Raw genomic sequence first — 21,232 nt, 5'->3', positions numbered from 1 at the left:
GTTAGAAACAAAGTGTACGTCATTCATAAATTTGCATGAAGAAAATTATTCATATAAATATTTTTGTTCCCAAAGGAAGTTGGAATCTGCCCTCTGCAGAGACCAGGGAACCCATGTTTTCTCTTAGGCAGGATCTCAGGATTTAAACACATATCATCATACCTTTTCAATAGTTGTCAATACCTTTTCAACTGAGCTGTCGCTGGTTTCACTCTGGTCATCTGCAGGAACATTTTTATTGTCTCCCACAGCTTTCTTCTCATCTTCCAGATGTTCACTAATTTCATCTTCTTCGTCTTCTGGTTCTTCATTTTCTGAAAGTGTGCGACCCTGTGGCAAATTTGATAATCGGGGAAGAGTTAGATTTTCTATTTTAAAAAAACAGAGATTTGCACTCCTATCATAAATAGCTCATACCATCTCAAAGAACATGTGGATATGAATTCAAATACTGAAGTAAAAAAAAAAAAAATGCTGCATAACCCATGCTGCATATCAAGTTACTATATTACCAAGGATTTTGTGCCTGTTGCTCTACTTCATTTTTAATGACTAGAATTCCCAAAATTCTATTAGCAGCAATGAAAAGGTTAAAACGGAAAAAAAATTAAATATGCTATCAGAGCTGTCTCAAAAGAATGCTTTTAAACTTTAAAGAAGTTAAAAAGCTTCCTATCTACTATCACATTGTAACATAATTATATCTATATATTATTTTCATTTTCCAAAACATAGGGATTTAAAATCATTTCAGAAGTACAATTCATTTACAAGAAGTAAGTATAATTACTTACATTCCAGGAAAAAGATAAAGGGACATAAACAGTTTAAATGATTTGCTCTTAGCTATTTTCAGCAAAGGGAAAATCAAACTGAGGCAGAACTTACTCTGACTCCAGCTAATCCAAATTATAAAACAGCCTATCTATGAATTTGATAGACTGAGAATAAATCATGTGATCCTTATTAAGTACAGGCAGAAAATATTAGGTTTATCTTTATTTCTATATTGAGATCTTAGTTTTTTGTAGTTTCTTATTTGGGGTGGAATACTCTTTATTTTTTGTCATTAAGTGATTATGCTCCTCATTGGATTTTTTTTCCTATGCTTTTTTCATTTTGCACTTCACTAAAGGTAAAATGACCCCTAAAATAGGCAAAGCAGTAAGTAATCAGTGCCATTCACTCCCTCAAAGAACATATTTACAAAGTTCATCTTGGCCCTATTTGTATCAAACCATGTATGTCCTTTATATGCCTTCAACACTAACTACCTTCTCCTGGTCAACTTCCTAGTGGCTGTTTGGCTAAGGATAAGCCTGACACCCAACAGAATCTTTAGTGGGTGGTTTGAAAACAATGCCTCTAATAATTAATTCATCTTTCTTCTGGTAAAAATAAAACCGTGAGAGAATTAAGGCTAGGGAGAGGATATGTGTATATTTGGCACCTTAGTAACAGATCTAAGTGGCATCCCCAGGCCAGCAGCACTACATGGTCTAAAAGCATTCCCACTAAGGACAAGCAATACAGAAGTGAAGCCTTGAGATTTAAAAAAGCTTCAGAAGTTACTCTGGGAAGGCTTGACTTAGGTTAATCAAAAATCATGAGGCAGTGCATACAAGAGGGGAACACAGGAGAGGGGAACAGGGTACCAGGGTAGACATGTTTAGGTTGGATAGGGTTAACTATAAGATAGATACTATTTACCAAGAACGTTTAAGACTTTTTTTTCTGCATGATTTCCCCTCTGAGTGACTTATATTATGTATTAGGCCTAGCCAGGTGCACATTATGGGTAGCTAAAATGGTCAGAGACAGCTTGACTTTGGAAGGGAATAGGAAGCAAGATTACTAGATTTAAGACTTCTGCTGATAAACAGATGTATTCATAAACGTAGATAAATGAAGGCCAACTAGAAATAACAGTGCTCCTGACACCGAGAATTTCAGACTCAGCCCTACTATCTCCCAGTGGGAGAGTCAGTGAGTTGTGTTCCAGCAAAGTCCTCACTGCTTACAGAGTTTGGTAATCTGGCACCTGCGTCAATTCCAATTGTGCTAGTTAACTAAGGCATTGATGTAACCTCAGGATATCATGCTATTATGACAGAAAACATGGAATTTTACATTATTTTAGAAGTACGCAAAAGACTCATTTCTTTAATAATGAACTATAATTTTACTCATTAACTTTATGAAAATCTATAACAATGAAGAACTGTTAGAACTACATCATTTGCTAAATTTGATAAATTTCTTAGAAAATGGCATTTTCACTAAAAATCACATCAATTTTAGCACTTTGCACATATTAAGCACATTTAAAATGAATCTATACACATCTGCTCAACTACTTTAAATCACATACAGCACTTACCTTCAAACTGAAACAACTTAGCAGAGATTGGCAGAATACTGTCATTTTATAAAAGAAAGGATAAAGTTTAAATACATTCTTATCACCAGAACCACATAAGAAGTAAAGAGCTAGTCTTGAGCGGTCAGTGGAAATGCATCTTGTGTTAAGACCACAGTAAAGAAGTGAATGGGCCTGGCTCCCACAAAAGGATCCTTGTTTCATTGTTCAGACAGAGCATCGGGAGCTGCAGCCTTCGGTCTGGCCCAGGGCACTGCTTTTTACATTTCTTATGGGAAATATCAGGAAACCAAACATTCTTCCTAAGGTTTCAGTTTCCTTAAGAATACGATCACATTGCACGCTTTAAAACCTAGATTGCTATCAAAAGTCAGCCTAGTGGTCACCCTGGGAGGGGGGATGGGAAATGGTGGAAGGGGGTTGAAGGGAAGCTGACACTGTCCTTTTCCTTGATCTGAATGTTAACTATATGGCTGTGTTCAGTTTGTGGGATAGACACTGCACTATATGTGTATGACATATAGACTTTCCCATGTATTAACTTCAAAAGAATTGTTTTAAACTTTAAAAAAAACTATAAAGCATAGAATTTTATGCTAATGTCATATAGGATAGAAAACGTTTTCCAAACAGGCTAACAGCATAAAACTTTATATCTAAGTCATATCATGCGGGAAAGTGCATATTTTTTAATCTTAATTTCAAGGTTTCTTTAGGACAAAAAGAGTTAACATGGAAATTCATGTTTTAATTACACTAGAAATCACTGAGGTAGTAGAGAGGGGGAAGGGCATTAAATACAAAGACCTAAGCACTGCTTTCCAAGCCTTTCTCCATTAGTTATGGCCTGAACAAGAGACCTAATTAATGTACTTTACAGTCTACCTGTAAAATGGGAAAATGACATTAGCAATGAAAAACATTATTGACAGAGAAAAAACCATGAGCAAACTATTTGTATGTAAATATAAGAAATTTTGTAAAGGCCCCTCCATAGAAAGATAGGATCCCTAGTGTTGACACTTTTTTGCCCTAATATCCCAGATCTTATCACTAGAAAACAGTTCACTTAAAAGTTCACTCATTTGTTCTACTCCCTTGCACACATCCCTTTATTCTCTGCCAGGAGCCAGAGCAAGCAAGGGAAGAGGGTGCTGTGCCTGTCAGGAGCAACCTAGGAAGGCAGTGAAGTGGAGGAAAGGCCTTGCCTGGGCTGCAGGTCAATGTTGTTATAGGACACGATGCTCCCAGACACTCAGGTTTTCCAACAGAAGTCCACAATACATTTTTAAATGTGAAATCTGTTATTTCCATGTTGGCAACAGAACCACATGCTTAAAAAAAATCATGATGTATACCAAAAATAAATCTGCAGGCCAGATTGTACCTGTGGGCTACCAGTTGTGACTTCTGAATTGTTGGCTTCCAATGACACTACTTTATAATTGCTAAACTTTTCCTTCTATGTACCAATCCCTCACTTCTTTCCTAATCCCATATTTTCACCACCAAATACATTACAGTTTGACTCTCATTAGCAGGACTGTAAAAATAAATGTAATGCTCAGGGTATAGAACATCTTGCTGATATAGTTTTATTCTCATTTTTACTTTTACTCTTTATTATTTCCCCTTTTCCTTAGAAAACTTATTTTCTTCTTCACCTTAAACAAATGTATGAAACCTGTTTACACTTTATGTGTGAATTATTTTTAACAATTTTGATAAAAACATTAGGACACAGAGAACTCTATGGTACCCATAACAGCACTAACATCTAAATTTTAGGCATGTGAGTGAGGTCAGGCTTTGCTCATGCTTCAAATGTTGAGGGGCAGTATTTGATCCATGTATGCTGTGTAATGGTAGAATTCCACTCTACCTCATATTTAAGGGTTATAATTATTGTAATCCATTTCATTTCCGCAGATCTGTTTCCATAAGCCACTTTTTTGGGAGTTGCTATGTTATATCTAAACAAAAATGAGGTTCAACAAAAAAAACTCATGCATATCAGTCAGTGACTTGGAGATTCAGGAGGGTATGTTGCGTACCCCCAACATGTTTCATGTATTGACTAATTATCAAAAGACTCCCCTTCCTTTACTAGATGAGGAAATAAGACTCAGAAAGGTTTAAAAAAAATGTGTCCAAGTGTTCACACGGCTAATCAATGAAGGGCTGAGATTTGAACTTAGGTTTACTGGACTCCAGAGCCCATGCTCTTCCCCAACTCTGCTGAAATAAATTGAAGACCATAATGCCTGCCCTCAAAGTCCATCCCTCTCACACACATACACACTCACACACTGATATTTAAAGCATTGCAGAATCTTATGTTATGACAGCTCACTTCAATAACATCCTACTCTTAATATACCATTGTATATAGTATAACAACTGAACATTTAGGATTTTCTTTTCCCAGAGCACCAAAGTCTCTCAAATATACATCTCCCTTCCTAAATTGAGATATACGCCAGTAGCACTCTTTGATATTTACTTTTCAAAGTCTAGCTCTGATTCTATTTCTCTGCAAACAGACCTCCTGGAGCTCACTCTTTGCTGGCAATGTGGGTTCTGCCCAACTCTCCACTAGGGCTCTCACAGGCCATCTCTACAGCCCCCCACTTCTCCTTCTTCCTTGACTTGGGCAGCAACTCTTTCCTGAAAAGTGTTCCCACCCCACCTCCTTCTCAGACTTCCCTTTCTCACCCTCACCTTACCTACTGACTTTACCCTGAATTTTGTCTTCAGTTCTCTTTTCACACTATGAAAATTCAACTCCACTGTTTTGACTACATATACGTGCTGGTGATACTCAGCAATCTCCCCTGAGCTCCAGATGCAGATGTGCATTTTACTGCTGAACATCTCCTGGGTCAACAAACCCCAAGCGGTCTCTCAAACCTGGCCCTGCTCCTCTGTTCTCAGCCGTGGTGAACGGCACTCTTTCCACCTAGTTCTCCAGGCCAGAAACAAGAAAAGTTTGGTCTTTTCCCATCCTCCAAGCTACATCTCTTTACTAAGCCTTCCAATTCTATCTCTATATCTCTCTCAATAATATGTCCCAAACTATCCATCCCCACTGTTCCAGTCCAGCCACACTTCAGTCTCTGCCTCGTCTATTCTAACTGCCTCCAAACTGGCATCCCTGCCTCTAGTCCTGCTCCCTTCCAATCCACCCTCCATACTGCTGCATAATGATGTTACAAAAGCCCGAGTGTTAGCACTTACTCTTGTTTAACATCTTTTACAAACACATAAGGCCCTTTGCCTCTCTATCCAGAACCAAAGGACACTCTAAGCTGCACTGACACCAAAACACTCTCATGGCTCCCAACAGCCTGGAAAGCCCCCTCTCCACACTCCCCTTTTCCTGGTTAGGTTTTACTTTTCATGACTCAGTTCACATTTCACCACTGCTCCTTGGAAGCCCTTTCCTAGCCTTTCTTTATGGCAGCCACTAGTGCTACTCCTGAAGCACTCTATTATACTTGTAAATTTTCCGGTCAGCCTGTAAAAATAACCAAGAGTTCCCTGAGATCAGGAGCCACATCTTATTCTATGCATAAGCAAGGCACAAAACCATTTTCTTCTTATTAAGGGATTTGATGTAGAAAAGCCATAAATCTCTTTTAAGATCCCATTTTTATCTTTGGGCAATCCTGGCTAAGAACATGGGAGCAAAGGTAAACAAAAGGACACTGTTAAACAATAGTTAAGGGAGAGTCCAGGAACTCCTTTTACCTGCTATTCTTTCAAGAAATCTATACTTACCTAACATCCCTGACAGAGAAGAGGGCCACAGGAAGTTGACTGTAAGCAGCCCTCACTTCTTGAGATCCACCTGATTTGGGGAAGCTACTGTTCTATTTTTGGTGCTTGGTATATAAATATTTGTTGAATGAATAATATGTAACAAATATTAAGTTATGTGTCAGGCACTGGGCATATAGTATCACATTTAATTTTCACAATGGAAAGAATGAAGGAATTACAGCACCTTCCTCCACGGTAGCATTTTCTTTTTAACATGTGTACAGCAAATGTATCTCTATGCGAAATAATAACAAACATTTCAATTGCACTCACCTCAAATGCTGATGTTCAGCAGCAGTAGATCCTTTGTTGTACTCCTTTATAGCTTACCTTACAGTATTTTTCTGCCAGTCATTTTAAACTGTAACTCAATGGATTCTATACACACTACTCACACTTGCCTCAGAAATGATCACTGATAAACTACAGTAAAAGCTTGATTGACCAGCAGATAGGGACCATAAAGAAGGAATCAATTACTCCAATCTATTTAACTAAGTATTAATTCAGGTCTGAAAACGACCAGGCTAGTATCTTAATGAGAACACTATGTCACACAAATTACTGCTTCTAAAACAGCACAAAAAGTTTTTGGCAAAGGAAATGTGAAGAAATGGGTAAGAAGTGATCATTTAAAAATGGTTAGCTAGACCAGTTCAAATACTGAGTTGGACACAGTTTAAAAACATCATTTCATTATTGCTGGCTGATTATCTCTTCAGTAGAAGATGAATGCCTATACTTTTAACTTTAATAACTTGAATTTAAGAGTTTCTCACTGCCCTGGCCAGGTGGCTTGGTTGGCTGGAGCATCATCCCGTACACCAAAAGGTGGCAGGTTCAATTCCTGGTCAGGGCACATACCTAGGTTGTGGGTTTGATCCCTAGTTGAGGCGCTTATGGGAGGCAACCAATTGATGTTTCTTTCACATCAATGTTTCCTCTCTCTCTCTCCCTCTCCCTCCCTCCCTCTCTCTAAAATCAATAAACATATCCTAGGGTGAGGATTTTAAATAGTTTCTCATCTCCATGGAGGTCTTCCTTATGATCTCCACTCTGTCACCCATCTTATTTAATCATCTTAAGTCTAATTTTTAAGTAACCAATTCTAGCTTTTCACTAGAATTAACAGAGCACATACACCTTTATCAAAATATTAATTATATTCTACTAACACTTAGTGAATATGGTAGAATTTGGAAGAACTCTGTAATTCCAAATCAGCACATTTGGTTAGTTAGGGGAAGCTACCAGAGATCCTTGCAGCTAAAACAAAATTTATAGTTGCTCCTAGGAATTTCTTCATTTCATATTCTGGTGTTTCTTCTCATATTCTTTCTCACTCAAGGAGAATCAAATGTGCAAAGAACTCAACTACACAAAATTCAAAGGAAGTTTACCACCCAAAACTCCTTGATAAAAGAATGTATAAGAAATAGTCATGTCCAAGACATAGGAGGGACTGTGGAAGGAAATTAGTTGAAAAGGGAGCTATGAATAAAAGACAATCAAACAAACTAGCTGCATTATATACATTGAAAACGGTAAGGGAAGATTGAAATTACACTAGTAGAAATCTAGCCTCTCTAAAATTCAATATCTAAGATTAGTTTCTCTTTTCACAAACAATTAGTGACTGTATACATTTAAATTTTATTTTACTTGAAACATTTGACAAGCAACAAACAGAATTACAGAACAGTCAATGAAGAATACATTGAGGGTACATAAAAATATATACTGAGAATGAAGTTACTCACAGTATAGTTAAAGCATGGAAATTATAGAAGTTTAGAAATACAGAATTACAGAAGACAAAAGACATTAAACCTGTCATAACTTTTTAAGAGAAAAGAATAGTTTATAGAAAACTAGATTAATTTTAAAGTGCAATTCTTCCTTAAAAATTTCTTATGCAAATAACGAATATGATAGAGTAAACCAGCCTAAGAATGAAAGAATTTAAGAGTTAGAAGTATAGTTATATCATCCAATCCACTCCGTTTTACAGATGAGAAAGCTGAGGCCTAATGAGTAGCTTTGCGAGGCTAAGAAATACTTAAAGTTTTACATACTTCCAAATTACAAGTTTAAGTTAATCTCCATTTCATTATATATGCTGCTATTTGCCTAGACAGTAACTAAAAGAGACTACATTATTAAGATCTGAGCTCTGAATCCAACTGTCACTTGGTAGATTATAGTAAAAAGGACACATAAGAGGTAGAAAAGACAGCAATATTTCTTTAAAATGTAAATTCCTCATGTTAGCTTTCGAATATCATCCATTCTTATAAAATTATTCTATGTGGTAGGTAAACTATAATCAGACTGAACATAACTGTGCTAACATATTTATAAGAAATCAGATGCCTTTATAGCCCTTAAGGATCTGTGCCATTTCTGTATACACAAACAAAATATTCTTATAAGTGTACTCCTATTTCCTAACTCTATCTTTAATGAGGAATATATAATGTTAATTATCTGCTATGACTTTTTGATATTTTCTAGTTATAGAATAATAATTTTGGTGGAGAATACACCAAGATATTAGTTTAAGAGAAGCTAAAATTTACCAGTGCCTGTGTTGTCCTTATCAGTTGTTATTGTACCACATGTAACGTAACCATGACATAAAATCAACTTAATAAAATGTACTGAGTGGCTATTACATGTAAGGCAATCAAATTGTTTGGTTAGACATAATCAGGTTAAATTTAGTTTGTTACTTCAGTTCCAAATATTGTGGTAACACATTATTCCAGAATTTTTTGGAACTTGGTGGCTTCAGAAAAATTTTAGAACCATTTTCTAAAACTTGCTTTGACTGCACTGGCATTCTAAACCTCTGTACTTGATGTTCTTTCCCCTTTCCCTCTGTGTTAGTAATAAACTTTTTTTGATATGTTTTATCTTTGTCATATTTCACAGATCCTTTGATTCTGCTCACTTTTCTGGACTCTTTTCCTTCACCCTGTCTTCCCAGCCTTTCACTCTCTTCATCACCTGTCTCCCGGTATTTCCCCTCCTCTACCTCAATGTCCTCTTCTTCCTCCTCTTTTCTCCTCCTGTTTTCTTCCTCTTCCCTCTTCACTTCCCCCTCCTTCCTTTCCCTTTTCTGGCCTTCATTCTTTCCTTCTTCCCCCTCTCCTTCCTCCCCTTCTCCCTCTCCTTCTTCCCACTCTCCTTCCTTCTCTTCCCCCTCTCCTTCTTCCCCTTCTCCCTCTCCTTCCTCCTCTCCTTCCTCCCCTTCTCCCTCTCCTTCCTCCCCTTCTCCCTCTCCTTCTTCCCACTCTCCTTCCTCCCCTTCTCCCTCTCCTTCTTCCCACTCTCCTTCCTCCCCTTCTCCCTCTCCTTCCTCCTCTCCTTCCTCCCCTTCTCCCTCTCCTTCCTCCCCTTCTCCCTCTCCTTCTTCCCCCTCTCCTTCCTCCCCTTCTCCCTCTCCTTCCTCCTCTCCTTCCTCCCCCTCTCCTTCTTCCCACTCTTCTTCCTCCCCTTCTCCCTCTCCTTCTTCCCACTCTCCTTCCTCCCCTTCTCCCTCTCCTTCTTCCCACTCTCCTTCCTCCCCTTCTCCCTCTCCTTCCTCCTCTCCTTCCTCCCCTTCTCCCTCTCTTTCCTCCCCTTCCCCCTCTCCTTCTTCTCCTTCCCTCTCTACCTCCTCTTCACCTTCCTCCTCTTCCTCCTCCTCTCCCTTCTCCCCCTCTCCCTCTTCTTCCCCTTTTTCCTCCTCTTCTCCCTCTTCTCTGTCTTCCTCCCCTTCCTTATCCTCTTCCTCCTCCTCCTCCCCTTCCCCCTCTCCTTGCTCCTCCCCTTCCCCTTTCTCCATCACTTTGTTCGTTTTCTCCTGATGGCCTAGTTCCCTCTCTTCTAAATCGTTCTCTCTCTTACCCTGGCTCTCAATTTCTCCTTCCCCTTTGTCTTCCTCCTCCTCTGCCTCCTCACTTTGCCCTTGTTCTACTTGTGAATTACCCTCCTTCTGGATTCCCTCACATTCACCTTCAGGCACATCCTCTGTCTCTCCCCCTAACTTTCCATTGCCTTCACTCACCTCTGCTCTGTCTGTAAAGTCATCTGACAGGATCTCTGCTTCCTCATCCTCCTTTCCTCCAGGCATCTCCACATTTTCCTCTACCTCTTGCTCCTCTATTCCACTTCCTTCTAAATCCTCTGCTCCTTCCTCTTCCTCTGGAATTTCTGGCAAGTGGTCAGACTTAAAATCATATTTTGCCATGAATTCGGATATTTTGAGTTCAGTATCTTCATGTTCTTGTTCAATAAATTTTCTGCTATACCATAACTTTTGATAAGTATCCATTTCATCATCATCTTTTTCTCCACTACTACATTCTACTGACTCAGGCAGCTCGAAGCCATCAGTTGTACTGTGCTGACTTGCACTTTCAATTTCCTCTACAGATTCTCTTTCATTGTCAGAGATCCCATCTTGCTTGTTCCTTTTCCTTTCCTTAACAAAATCATTTTCATCAAAATCCTCATCAATAGTCATGACCCTATTTGGTAATTCATCAAAGAATCTGTTAATATCTTTCATATTCTCTTCACTTTTTCTTATATCCTTCAGACCTGACATTTCTGCCAGCTTAGTTTCCTTCTCAGAGACTATTTCTTCTTCTTCTTCTGAATCTTTCTGACTGCATTCTCCATCACTTTTATTTTCTATTTCCTTATCATCAAGTGGATAAGTACTATGTTTATTTTTAAGTCTAGATGTCTTTTTTTGCAAGCCCTTCTCCTTGGTGTTGGCCTGAGGCACAGGTTGGCCTGAATCGTCACCTACATCCTCATCTGAACATGCTTCCACCTTCCCAGCTGTTGGTATCATGTATATTCCTGTAGCCAAAATTTGTTTATATGCTTTCCCTTCTTTCATTTTTTGGGACATCTCTTCACTTTCATATTCACTGCTATCATCATTTTCAGTATGAGCTGTGTGCTGCTTCAGTTTCTCAATTGATTGTTGTTTCTGTAAATTTTTTGAAGTAATCGTCATACTACTATTAGTTAAAAAAGTTAACTTATTTACTATAAAAACTGCCAAAATTTTGCATTGTTATCAGTTTCACTAACAGAACAAAAATGTCCAGTTTTACCATTTTGCCCAGATTTTGTTTTCTTTGGGGATAATTTATGCTTCTCTCTAAGTCTATGGTACATCTAATTTTGATTTAGTAACGTGTCTGTATTTAACTTTCAAATTCTTACTACTTGCCTTAATTTTGCCATTATTCACAGTACCATCAATATCTCTTCTCTGACCCTATTCTAAATCTGAATGAATTCTTAAGTATAATACATTTTCAGAGTGACTTTGCAAAATACTGTTTAAAATGTATACTTCTCTTGCATACAGTGCAGTTCAGTTTTTTCCTACCTTTCTTATCGTTTGAATTGTCAAATTTTGACTGGTCTTTCAATTCCATAAAATTCACAAAATTAAAGAAAATAAATGAAAACGTGAAATTTCTAAAAATTGAAAATTAGAAATAGAAGAAAATAGCTGAAATAAAAACTGAAAATGAAATCTTTATCAATATACTAAATAATAATGAATATATTTTCTTTTCAAAACAAAATCTTGGGTTTTCAAAATTTTGAGCCTCTTACATATTGTATTCTTTAATTACAATAATTTACATACATAAAAAACCTCTACAAGGAAAATACTTAAGGTAAAATATAAGATTTTTATAAAAACTATGAAGTTAAACACTGATATTTGAATGATACATTAAGAATTGAAATTAATTTCCTGCTGGATAACATAAGGCAAAAATTAAATTGTTGACCTAAATTTTATAAGCTAATAGGCCGAAATATTTGATGAATTTGGATCTCTGGGTAGCAAAAACCTCACTAAATCAAGTTTTATAAATTGTGATGAGTGTTAGGCTTAGGAAAAAGTCATTTTTTTTCTTTTCTTTTTTAAGACATTTTAAAAGCACAAGTTAATATATAGAAATACTATAATAAACCTTTTTTTATTCACCAAAGTAGGCCTGGTAGGGCTTCTACTTAAAAGGAGTATGTGAAGTATAAAATATATTATCAGTTCAAAAGGAAATGCTTTCTTTTTCTGTTTGTTCTAGGTCCTATTCTTTAGAAAGTCATAATTCTTTCATAAGCCCTAAGATAGACAAAGGCCCAGGTGCCAGGAATGATTCCTAAATGTGTGTGCCTTTATTTTCCCAGTGCAATAAAGCAGCATAGAAGAGGCAGAGCCCAAAGTCTAAGACACGAGGAAGGAAAGACACAGAAAAGCTGTCTGCTTGGAAGTCAATACTCAGTCAACATTCACCAAGCTTCCACAACTGTGTTAGAACAGCCCTCCCATATTAAAAAAAAAAAAAAAATGCTGTGATTCACCATGCCTCTCTCAGTAAAGACTAATAAGGATTGACATTAAATTTTTATAATTTAACAAGATTCTCTTGCATTTCAGTTACTTTCATTTTAACAATTTTTAGCTTAATGTGTAAAAGGCAATAGAAATATAAATTAAATGTTTTCTATAGCCTTCCTTCAATTTACATTTCTCCAATTTATTCTTCTAATCCCCAAACTCCTTTCAGCCCACTGATCCTTAGAACTAGGAAAAGCAAAGGATTTTAGGGGAGTACTTTATCTCTCCAGCGTGTGAAAACCAGACTATTCCTTCCTCTTGCTATTCATTTGTTATTCATTATAGGTCTGTTTTTATCAATCATGCACAGTTTCTGACTAATGTCCAAATGTATAACCTTGTTTTTATGCAACCAATTCCTTGATAAACTAAGACCCGTTCCAAACATTGGAAAAGCAATTATTAAATATTTTTACTAAAACTACAAAATTTTACAGCTAGAAAAGATGTTAATATAATTCTGTAAGGTCAGCACAGTTACTCATCCAAAGTAATACTCAAGTAAAGTCTGAGAGCCACTCTGATAAACAGTAGGCTCTTCCAATGCTTAAAAACTACAACAATAATCTTTGGTCTTAATGACAACAAACTATGGCTATTCCAACTTTTTAAGTGACTGCAAAGAGCAAATTTCAGCATTGGAATTCTGTTAATCTTGTTGCATCATAGAAAATACACACCAACAGAACAAGCCAAAATTGAGGCGATCTACATTGTATTCTTGTCCTTTCAATTCTGAAGTGAATGCTTACCTTTCTTATGTTCTTCCAGAAACCTTTCAAAGAGAAAAAATGTCAACTGTTCTTACCCACCATAATAAAAATAACTCTGTATATTATACCTTTTGTTTTTGAATTGGTGATAATTTTAAAGACTTTTCATTGGAATTTAGGCTCATCATATGTGTCTGAAATAAATAAAAAAAAGTAAATGTTCTAAAAATAATAAAGGCGACACATATACATATACATAATTATATATTTATACATTCTAAAAATATACATAAATAATGCAAAACAGTTCAGATAGTAATGTAATCAACTCACAATTGCATACTTATAATGTGAGGGTTGGAATTAATTTTATTGCATGTATCCTATACCTCAATAAGCCTGATTTAAAAATAACAAAATGAAACCAAAATAAAAAGAATTCTATGCATGTAACAGCATAGGAAGTACACACATACATACAAATACTTGATGAACTAAAATTCAAACTTATAGCTAGATACATAAATAAGAAAACCATTACCATATTTAAGACATCAGTAGTTTCTCCAAGGCTTTTTGAATCCGCTGATGAAGAACTGTCTGTATCCTTCGCTTTGGTCATTTTATCTTGAAAATAATCTGAATGATTAAAAGGGAAAAGAGAAAAACAGATTTCAAAGGAAAAGTGAAAGGCAGCTGGACAATAAACAGAAATTATTCTGTAATATAAAGTGCAGATATAATTTTATTGACGGTCCTTTAACCACATGTTAAGGGAATTGAACAGCATTCATTCACAGTGATAACAGGTTATAAAATTTATTTTTGAAAATTTGAAGATTTTGACACTGATGAGATAAATGCTTCATTCATATGAACAGGAAAACACTATTCCTTTGGAATAAATACTACCCAGGTATCAAGCACTGTAGGAGCCAGTCCACAAAAAGGGGCCCAATGACCCACATCCTCCTGGTATGTATAACCCAGTGTAGTTTCTTTCCACATTTGACCAGATTGGTATGTATGGGCAATAAAATAAAGCTGACATAATTGTGATGTTATTGTGGTTTGTGTCTTGGTCCCACATGTTCTCTCTCTTTCTTGAATCACTTGCTCTGGGGGAAGCCATGCTGTGAACATCCCTAGGGAGAAGCCCATGTGCTGAGGGAGTGAAGCCCCCTGACAATGGCCATATGAGTGAGCATGGAAAAGGATCCTCCAGGCCCAGTCCAGCCTTCAGATGACTGCAGCCCCATCTTACAGCCTGTCTGCAACTTCATGAAATGCCCTGAGCCAGAACTACTCAGCTAGGCTGCTCCTGGATTCCTAATCCTCAGAAACTGTGTAAAATAATAAATATTTGTTGATTTAACCCTGTCAGTTTTAGGGTCATTTGTTATGTAGCAACAGATAACTAGTACAAGCACCCAGAAAATTTCATGGAAAACTGCAAGGTTATTATATCATAAATAGAAATTATAAGTTTTAATTATCTTTATCTTACAACTTTCTCAATTATTATACCTCCATTTAGCACTTGTATATTTATTTGAGAGGAGCTCCTTAAGGAAGTCTTCACTAAAAATGCCAGTCCACACTGATCTCTCTTGTAAATTCATTCAATTCCAATGATTAAATAATCAGTTTGTGTTTGTTCCATGTGCAGTAATATGCGGAAGATATCAACTTAACTATTCTTTTTTGGGGAGTGCTATACTTTTAATTTTTCAATTACAGTTTACATTCAATATTATTCTGTATTAATTTCAAGTGTACAGCATAGTGGTTAGACGATCATATACTTTACAAAGTGCCCTCCCCCAATATTTCAAGTACCCACCTGACCCCATACTTAATGAACCTGTAGTTTAGAAGGGAATATAAAATATATGACATAGGGGAATGAGAAATTACATCTGAATGTTGGGAATCAGGAAATGTTTCACTAAGGAGGTACAGAGAATGGTGAGTAGAACTGTGAGAGACAGAGATGAAGGTGGACAAGGAAGAAAATGAAGCCTAGTGCTAACAGAAGCAGAGATGCTTGTATTAAAGGGTTACCATGTGCTGGGAACATATGTTTTTATATATGTCGGGTTAATTTCTTGACAACAAGAGAGGTAAGTATTATATGTCCATTTCACAAATGAATAAATGAAGGTTCAGTGACCCTTTTGGAACCAAGTGTCAATCTCAGGTCTGCCTTTCCACTGAGTTTGACTAAAGAGATCAGTTTGATCAAAATCAAGGGTTGGCAAACTTCTGTAAAAGGCCATAAAGTAAACATTTTAGGTTTTGTAGCCATACAGTCTCTGTCCTAACTAATCAAACTCTGCCACAGTAGTGTGAAAGCAGTCATAAACAATACATTAAAGGAATGGACATGACTGAGTTCCAATAAAACTTTACAAAAACGGAGCTGTCCAGATTTGGGTCATGGGCTATAGTTTGTAGACTTGTGACCTCAATTATGGTTATAGAAAAAGACAACTGAGAGATGAATCTAGAAAAGCAGGTGGGAGTCATATGGGAAAATTTACACTTATTTTAAAAAATATTAGGGAACTTTTCAACACACTAGAACAGAAAGGAACTAAACTGCAACTGAGGAAGATTAATATATAAAGTGCCAAGAAGATAGACTGGAGGGCAGAGAATGGGTCTGAAAAATCAACAGTAGGTCATTTGAGCTCATGGCCTTGCCTTACACTTGACTGAGAAACTAGAACTCATCAGACCTGATCGACTTTATCTTCTCACCAGAAAATGTACACATTTACCTATATTTTCCTATTAAAATGTAGGATGTCTTTCTTCTTACCAAAGGCTGTTCTGAATGTCAGTCCCTCCTGTCTTCTCAGGAGCTCTGCACCTTTGGTTATACCCTCTCTCTCATGTGCTACCAATCTCTCTGGGACTACTGGCTTATGTCCATTAGCACACGAAGATGCTCTAATATTTCCCATTGACCCCACATCTCCTTCTAGCTGCCAGTCCACTCCTTTGCTCCTCTTCATTACTCAAATATGCAAAAGAATTTATCTACACACCCTATCTACACTTCACTTCTTCATTTCTCATTCATACCTCAATTCTTAACATTCTGGATTCTGCCCTGATCTTTCCCTGGAACTACTCTTGTCAAGGCTACCAGTAATCTCCATGACATTAAGTCCATGGGATATTCCTTTGAGCTCTGTTTCCTTGACTTTTGCACAGTACTTTGAATTCATGACCTTACTCTATCCTAATTTCCCTCCTCCTACCCAACAGGCAGAGTAGGCTGAGGAAGGCTTCTTTGCTGGCTATTCCTCCTCTACCCTCTAAGTGTTAGATGTCCTCAGGACTAAGCCCTGGCCTCTCTTCTCTTCCTACTCTACCCTCTAACAGGTGATTTCACCAACTTTCATGGGTTGTAAATCCATTCTATGTTGATGGTTTCCAAATTTGTATCTCTAGCCCAGACCTCTTTCCTGAATTTTAGGCTTGCATTTCCAACTGCCTGCTTGATATTTTTGCTTGGATGTCTCACAGATATCTCAAGCTCAATTTTAATTTTTCCATTCAAACTTGTCAACCACCCTCCTGTCTAGGAATCATCCTTGACTCTTCCCTTTCCTTCACATCTATATGTAATCCATTAACAGGTACTTTCAATCTGCCCCCTTCTCTTCATCTCTACTGTAAACACCTTGGTCCATACATCATTATCTCTTACAAAAAGCACCTAAGTATTCTTCCTACCTCCAGTCTGGCTGCCCTACAGTTCACACAGAAGCAAGTGATCCTCTTAAAATTAAATTGGATTGGAACACCTCACTTTACTATTTAAAATCCTTTAATGACTTTCAATTGAACTTAAAAAAAACACTCAAATAAAACTGGCTTGTCATGGCATATAAAACCATGAACAATTTGTCACTGTCTTTCTCCAACATCATTTTGTCCTGCCTTTAAACCTCATTCTCTAGCCCCAATGGCTATCTTTCCTTTCCTTATAACTGCCGCTGAATCTTCATGTATATTATTTTCTTTGCCTGGAATACAAATACCATTTCTCTTTGTGTGGTTATCTTTCCTATCCTTTGTTTTACCTTAATTGTCACCTTCTCAACAAGGTCTTCCATGACCACCTTTCCTCTATGATAAACACTGAAGTCTGCAAATAACTAAGAAAAAGTCGTATATGTTGGATACAACTTTCAAAATACTTTTCATTATGACAGTTTTAGCAAACAGTCACAAAAAGATGAGGAATGGCTTTTCCTTTTGATCTAGCTACAAAATTCTGTATATCTTCACATTCAAATCTTAAAATGGGAAACAACTTCCCCAAACCATAAACTTCTCTTTTCCTTGTCCACACTGTTGTCAGAATCTACTTTTCTTGTGTACAGGACTAAAGAGTGTCAGTGATTTTTTTTTTAATCTTGAAAAGAAACATCCAAAAGTTCTGGGTGAGATGTGGGAAACCGGATCATTATCAAGGTCCTAGATTTAGATAATATCCCATTACCATGGCTCACAAATCTTACCTGAGTTCCTGATCTTTTATTACCTCAACTTTCTGTTAAGGTTCCTGATCCCTAAAATACTAAAAATTTATCTGTGCCATAGTCCTTAATCCCAGATGCTCAGATTATCTTCTTAATTCCAATGCTACTGCTTACTCTGATCTCCTGGTCTTGGCTTTTTGTCCTGCCCCATCATCCAAGCACATGCCCTAAAGTAACATATACATACTCCTAAGATACACAAATGTCTGTAAACAAAATTATTAAGAAGAGGTGTATAATAATTTAAGAGATGGAGTTACAATTTAAAACATGAAAGCTATATCTAATAAGTAGTAAGGTAGAGGTATTAATAATAGCCATGAATATATTTACTAAGGGGTTCCTAGATACAAGGCTCAATGCTAAGTATTTTATATGCCTTATTTAACTGTCACAATCACTCTCTAAAGTAGGTATTATTAAACTCATTTCAAAGATAGGGAAACTGATATTTAGAAAAATTAAGCAACTTTTCTGAAGTTAGTCACATAGTTAATAAATGTCAGTGCTGTCATCTGGTCCCAGATCAATTTAACTCCATACAACAGGCTCTTAACCACTATGCTATACTGGCCAAATGCGGAACTTCACATAGGTCCAGAAGACCTGCATTCAAACCCATTCACTTCATTTATAAGCTGAGCAACCTTGGACAAGACACTCAATCTCTTCAAGCCTTGCTTTTCTCATCTATAAAAATAAAGAATATAACTCCTTCCTGATTCATGGAGTTGCTCCAGGGTTTAAACGAGATAATGTAAGCTAAGGTACTACGTATGCTAAACATTGCTTGCTATTTGTAAGAGCATTCTAGGATTTGAGTTCAAATAAGAGATGTCAATCTTTAGAAAGAAAACAATTTAACTAGAGAAAACATCTTGGGGTTAACATGAAAACAGGAATAAAATGTATATTTTTTCTGAGATCAGGCAGAGTATCTATCAAATATTACCTGGTTCCATGAGCTTCATGGGGTCCTCCCTTTCAGTCATAATTTTCTCTAGCAGATTACTTGTAGATACACAAAAAGGAACTGAACTTGGGGAAAAATCAACAGGTGAACCAAGAGTCCCTCTAATTGGAGGTAGCGACTGTGTCATTTGAAGAGAATCTGGGGATCTCTCCTTTAAAATAAGAAGTTAAATAAACTGTTAAATGATGTTATATATTTAATACAGACATCAAATACCCTGTTGTTGCTAAAAATATTTAAGAGAAAGAGTTCAAAGTTGGCCAACATCCCACACCATTCACTTTATATAATCCCCAATGGCTCAAAACTGTTCTGTTCTTTTGTCCCTGTGTCAAAGTTGCTCTAAATTGTTAATATGAAAGCCTGTTTTTCACATGATGAGGAAAAGTATGTGTTTGTTTTCTCTGCCTTTATTAAGAAACAAAAAATTACTCATGAGACATAAACAACAACTACAAAATGCTTACGGGATATTTCTCAATCTTTCCATAGATACTTTTTCATAACAAAAAGTCAAACTTGCCCAGCTGGTGTTGCTCAGGGGTTGAGCTTTGACCCATTAACCAAGAGGTCACTGGATCAATTCCTGGTCAGGGACAAGCCCAGGTTGCAGGCTCTATCCCAAGTAGGAAGCATGCAGGAGGCAGCCGATCTACATATGCTGTTTCTATCTCTCTCCCTTCCTCCCTCTCTAAAATCAATAAAAACATTAAAAAGATCTAACCCTAAAAAAAGGTCAAACTTAACCTTTTACCTCAAAAGGAATACATTTTGCAACTTAAACAAATTTTTTTAAAAAGGAATGTCTCCTGTAAAAATTATTTGGCATTTTAATTTTTTAAAAATAATACTATCATTGAAATAATTTTAAAGCCCAGAATAAGACACTTTAAATTTAATTGAGAAAAAATATCCCCTCTCTCAAACTGAAGTCCTGATTCTTTGATTTCCATGTTTCATTGTTTACAGGTTATAACCTTCCACTGCTCATGAGGTAAAACTAGAAGATAAAAGCAAAGTAAAAGTCAATCCACATACAGTTGAGAAAACAACACAGTATTCAATCTGAGGTGATTAAGAGAGTGATAAGTATCACTGTCTATAAGCCAAGGTTATTCAGAATTATTTGAATTTTCTAATTTATATGTTTAACAGCTTAACTGAGTTCCCTTTAAAAGCTTATAAGCCCTCAACTCTAATAATTTTATTTAGTAACTGTATCTAACAAGACCCTTCATAGATTAAAAAACGAATTTTTTTCTTCTAGTTTTCTTTGCAGTACTAGAAAATACTATTACATAGATTACGCCACAAGTGTACCCTCTCTCTTCGACGCACTCGTGCTGATAAAGTCCTATGCAGTACATTTCCTGAGGTCAGGTCGCTGATGGGCAAAGAAGTTGCTTCAGGTATGCAGGAATCACTAATTTCCCCAAGTTCAATTCTTTCTAGAACAAGTCGTGGAGTGGCAAAAACTACCATGTGACATCCACCACAGGCAACCTGCAGTATAAATCCACAGATAAATTAATTGACACTGGTTTCTAACACAAATAAGTTTTTAACAGTTTTTAGCTACAAAACATTTACTTTTAGTAGACGACTATACTGAATATCTACAGACATACATACACACACACACACACATATACACATACATATATATGAATTGTAATATACAGTTCACCCTTGAACAACACAGGTTTGAACTACACAGGTCCACTTCTATGTTGATTTTTTAAAATAAATAGACATTAAAACAGTATGTATACATTGACAGTTGGCCCTCCATATCCCTGGGTTTCACATCCATGGATTCAGCCAATTGGGGATTGAAAACAGTATTTCTGATCCACAGCTAGGAATCTGAAGATGGAGAGGGCCAACTGCATGCATTGTTATAGCCATTTTATATAAGGTACTTGAATATTTGTGGATTTTGGTATCTGTGACAGGTACTGGAACCAATCCCCTGCGGATACCAGAGGATGATTGTAGTTAAGTTTTCGGGAAGTCAAAAGTTATACATGGGTTTTCTAATTTGTGGGTTCAGCACCCGTAACCTCTGAGTTGTTCAAGGGTCAAACACATATTCTTTAAACACTATGATTGAAGATTAGAACAAGTTTAACACACCATTTTACTTCCAATTTGATACCAAATAGAGAAAAAACTATTTGATATAGTATAGAGAAATAAACGAAATGTAATGTTACAATTCTCCTTACAAGTTAGAAAATGTTATTTTAATCTGAGAGCAACACGTTAATTACTTGAAAAAATTACTCAGAGAAATTCTACTTGGAAAAAGGTAATCCAAGAATAAATCAGTCTCTTGGGCTAATTATGTCTCCAAGCCTT

At 36.5% G+C, this 21,232-nt stretch overlaps 2 protein-coding genes across 4 annotated transcripts in view; both read right to left on the bottom strand.

The window, feature by feature from the left end:
• The window catches only part of LOC107524954 (X-linked retinitis pigmentosa GTPase regulator), a 55,779-nt gene that overhangs the window by 12,493 nt on the left and 22,054 nt on the right, over positions 1-21,232 (bottom strand). Inside the window, exons 10-15 of one of the 3 annotated variants that reach the window (XM_087829469.1) lie at positions 20,192-20,374; positions 18,851-19,022; positions 13,881-13,978; positions 13,468-13,533; positions 10,254-11,189; positions 184-330 (exon numbers count right to left, since the gene is read on the bottom strand). In XM_087829469.1, coding sequence (XP_087685595.1) covers positions 184-330; positions 10,254-11,189; positions 13,468-13,533; positions 13,881-13,978; positions 18,851-19,022; positions 20,192-20,374 — 1,602 coding nt within the window. The remainder of the gene's footprint in view (positions 1-183; positions 331-10,253; positions 11,190-13,467; positions 13,534-13,880; positions 13,979-18,850; positions 19,023-20,191; positions 20,375-21,232) is intronic. The other 2 variants (XM_016197022.2, XM_016197023.2) reach the window with 2 other exon arrangements.
• Positions 7,125-9,893, bottom strand: LOC148090595 (uncharacterized; the record flags this gene model as incomplete). The annotated part of the gene is made up of 1 exon (XM_087829431.1): positions 7,125-9,893. A coding segment is annotated over one exon (963 nt), but the record flags the coding sequence as incomplete, so codon positions are not given.

Source organism: Miniopterus natalensis, chromosome X (assembly GCF_054644295.1).
Source record: "Miniopterus natalensis isolate mMinNat1 chromosome X, mMinNat1.hap1, whole genome shotgun sequence".
Classification (NCBI taxonomy): Eukaryota; Metazoa; Chordata; class Mammalia; order Chiroptera; family Miniopteridae; genus Miniopterus; species Miniopterus natalensis.
The sequence above is the reverse complement of the archived record's forward strand: the minus strand, read 5'-3'. Positions and strand labels throughout refer to the sequence as shown.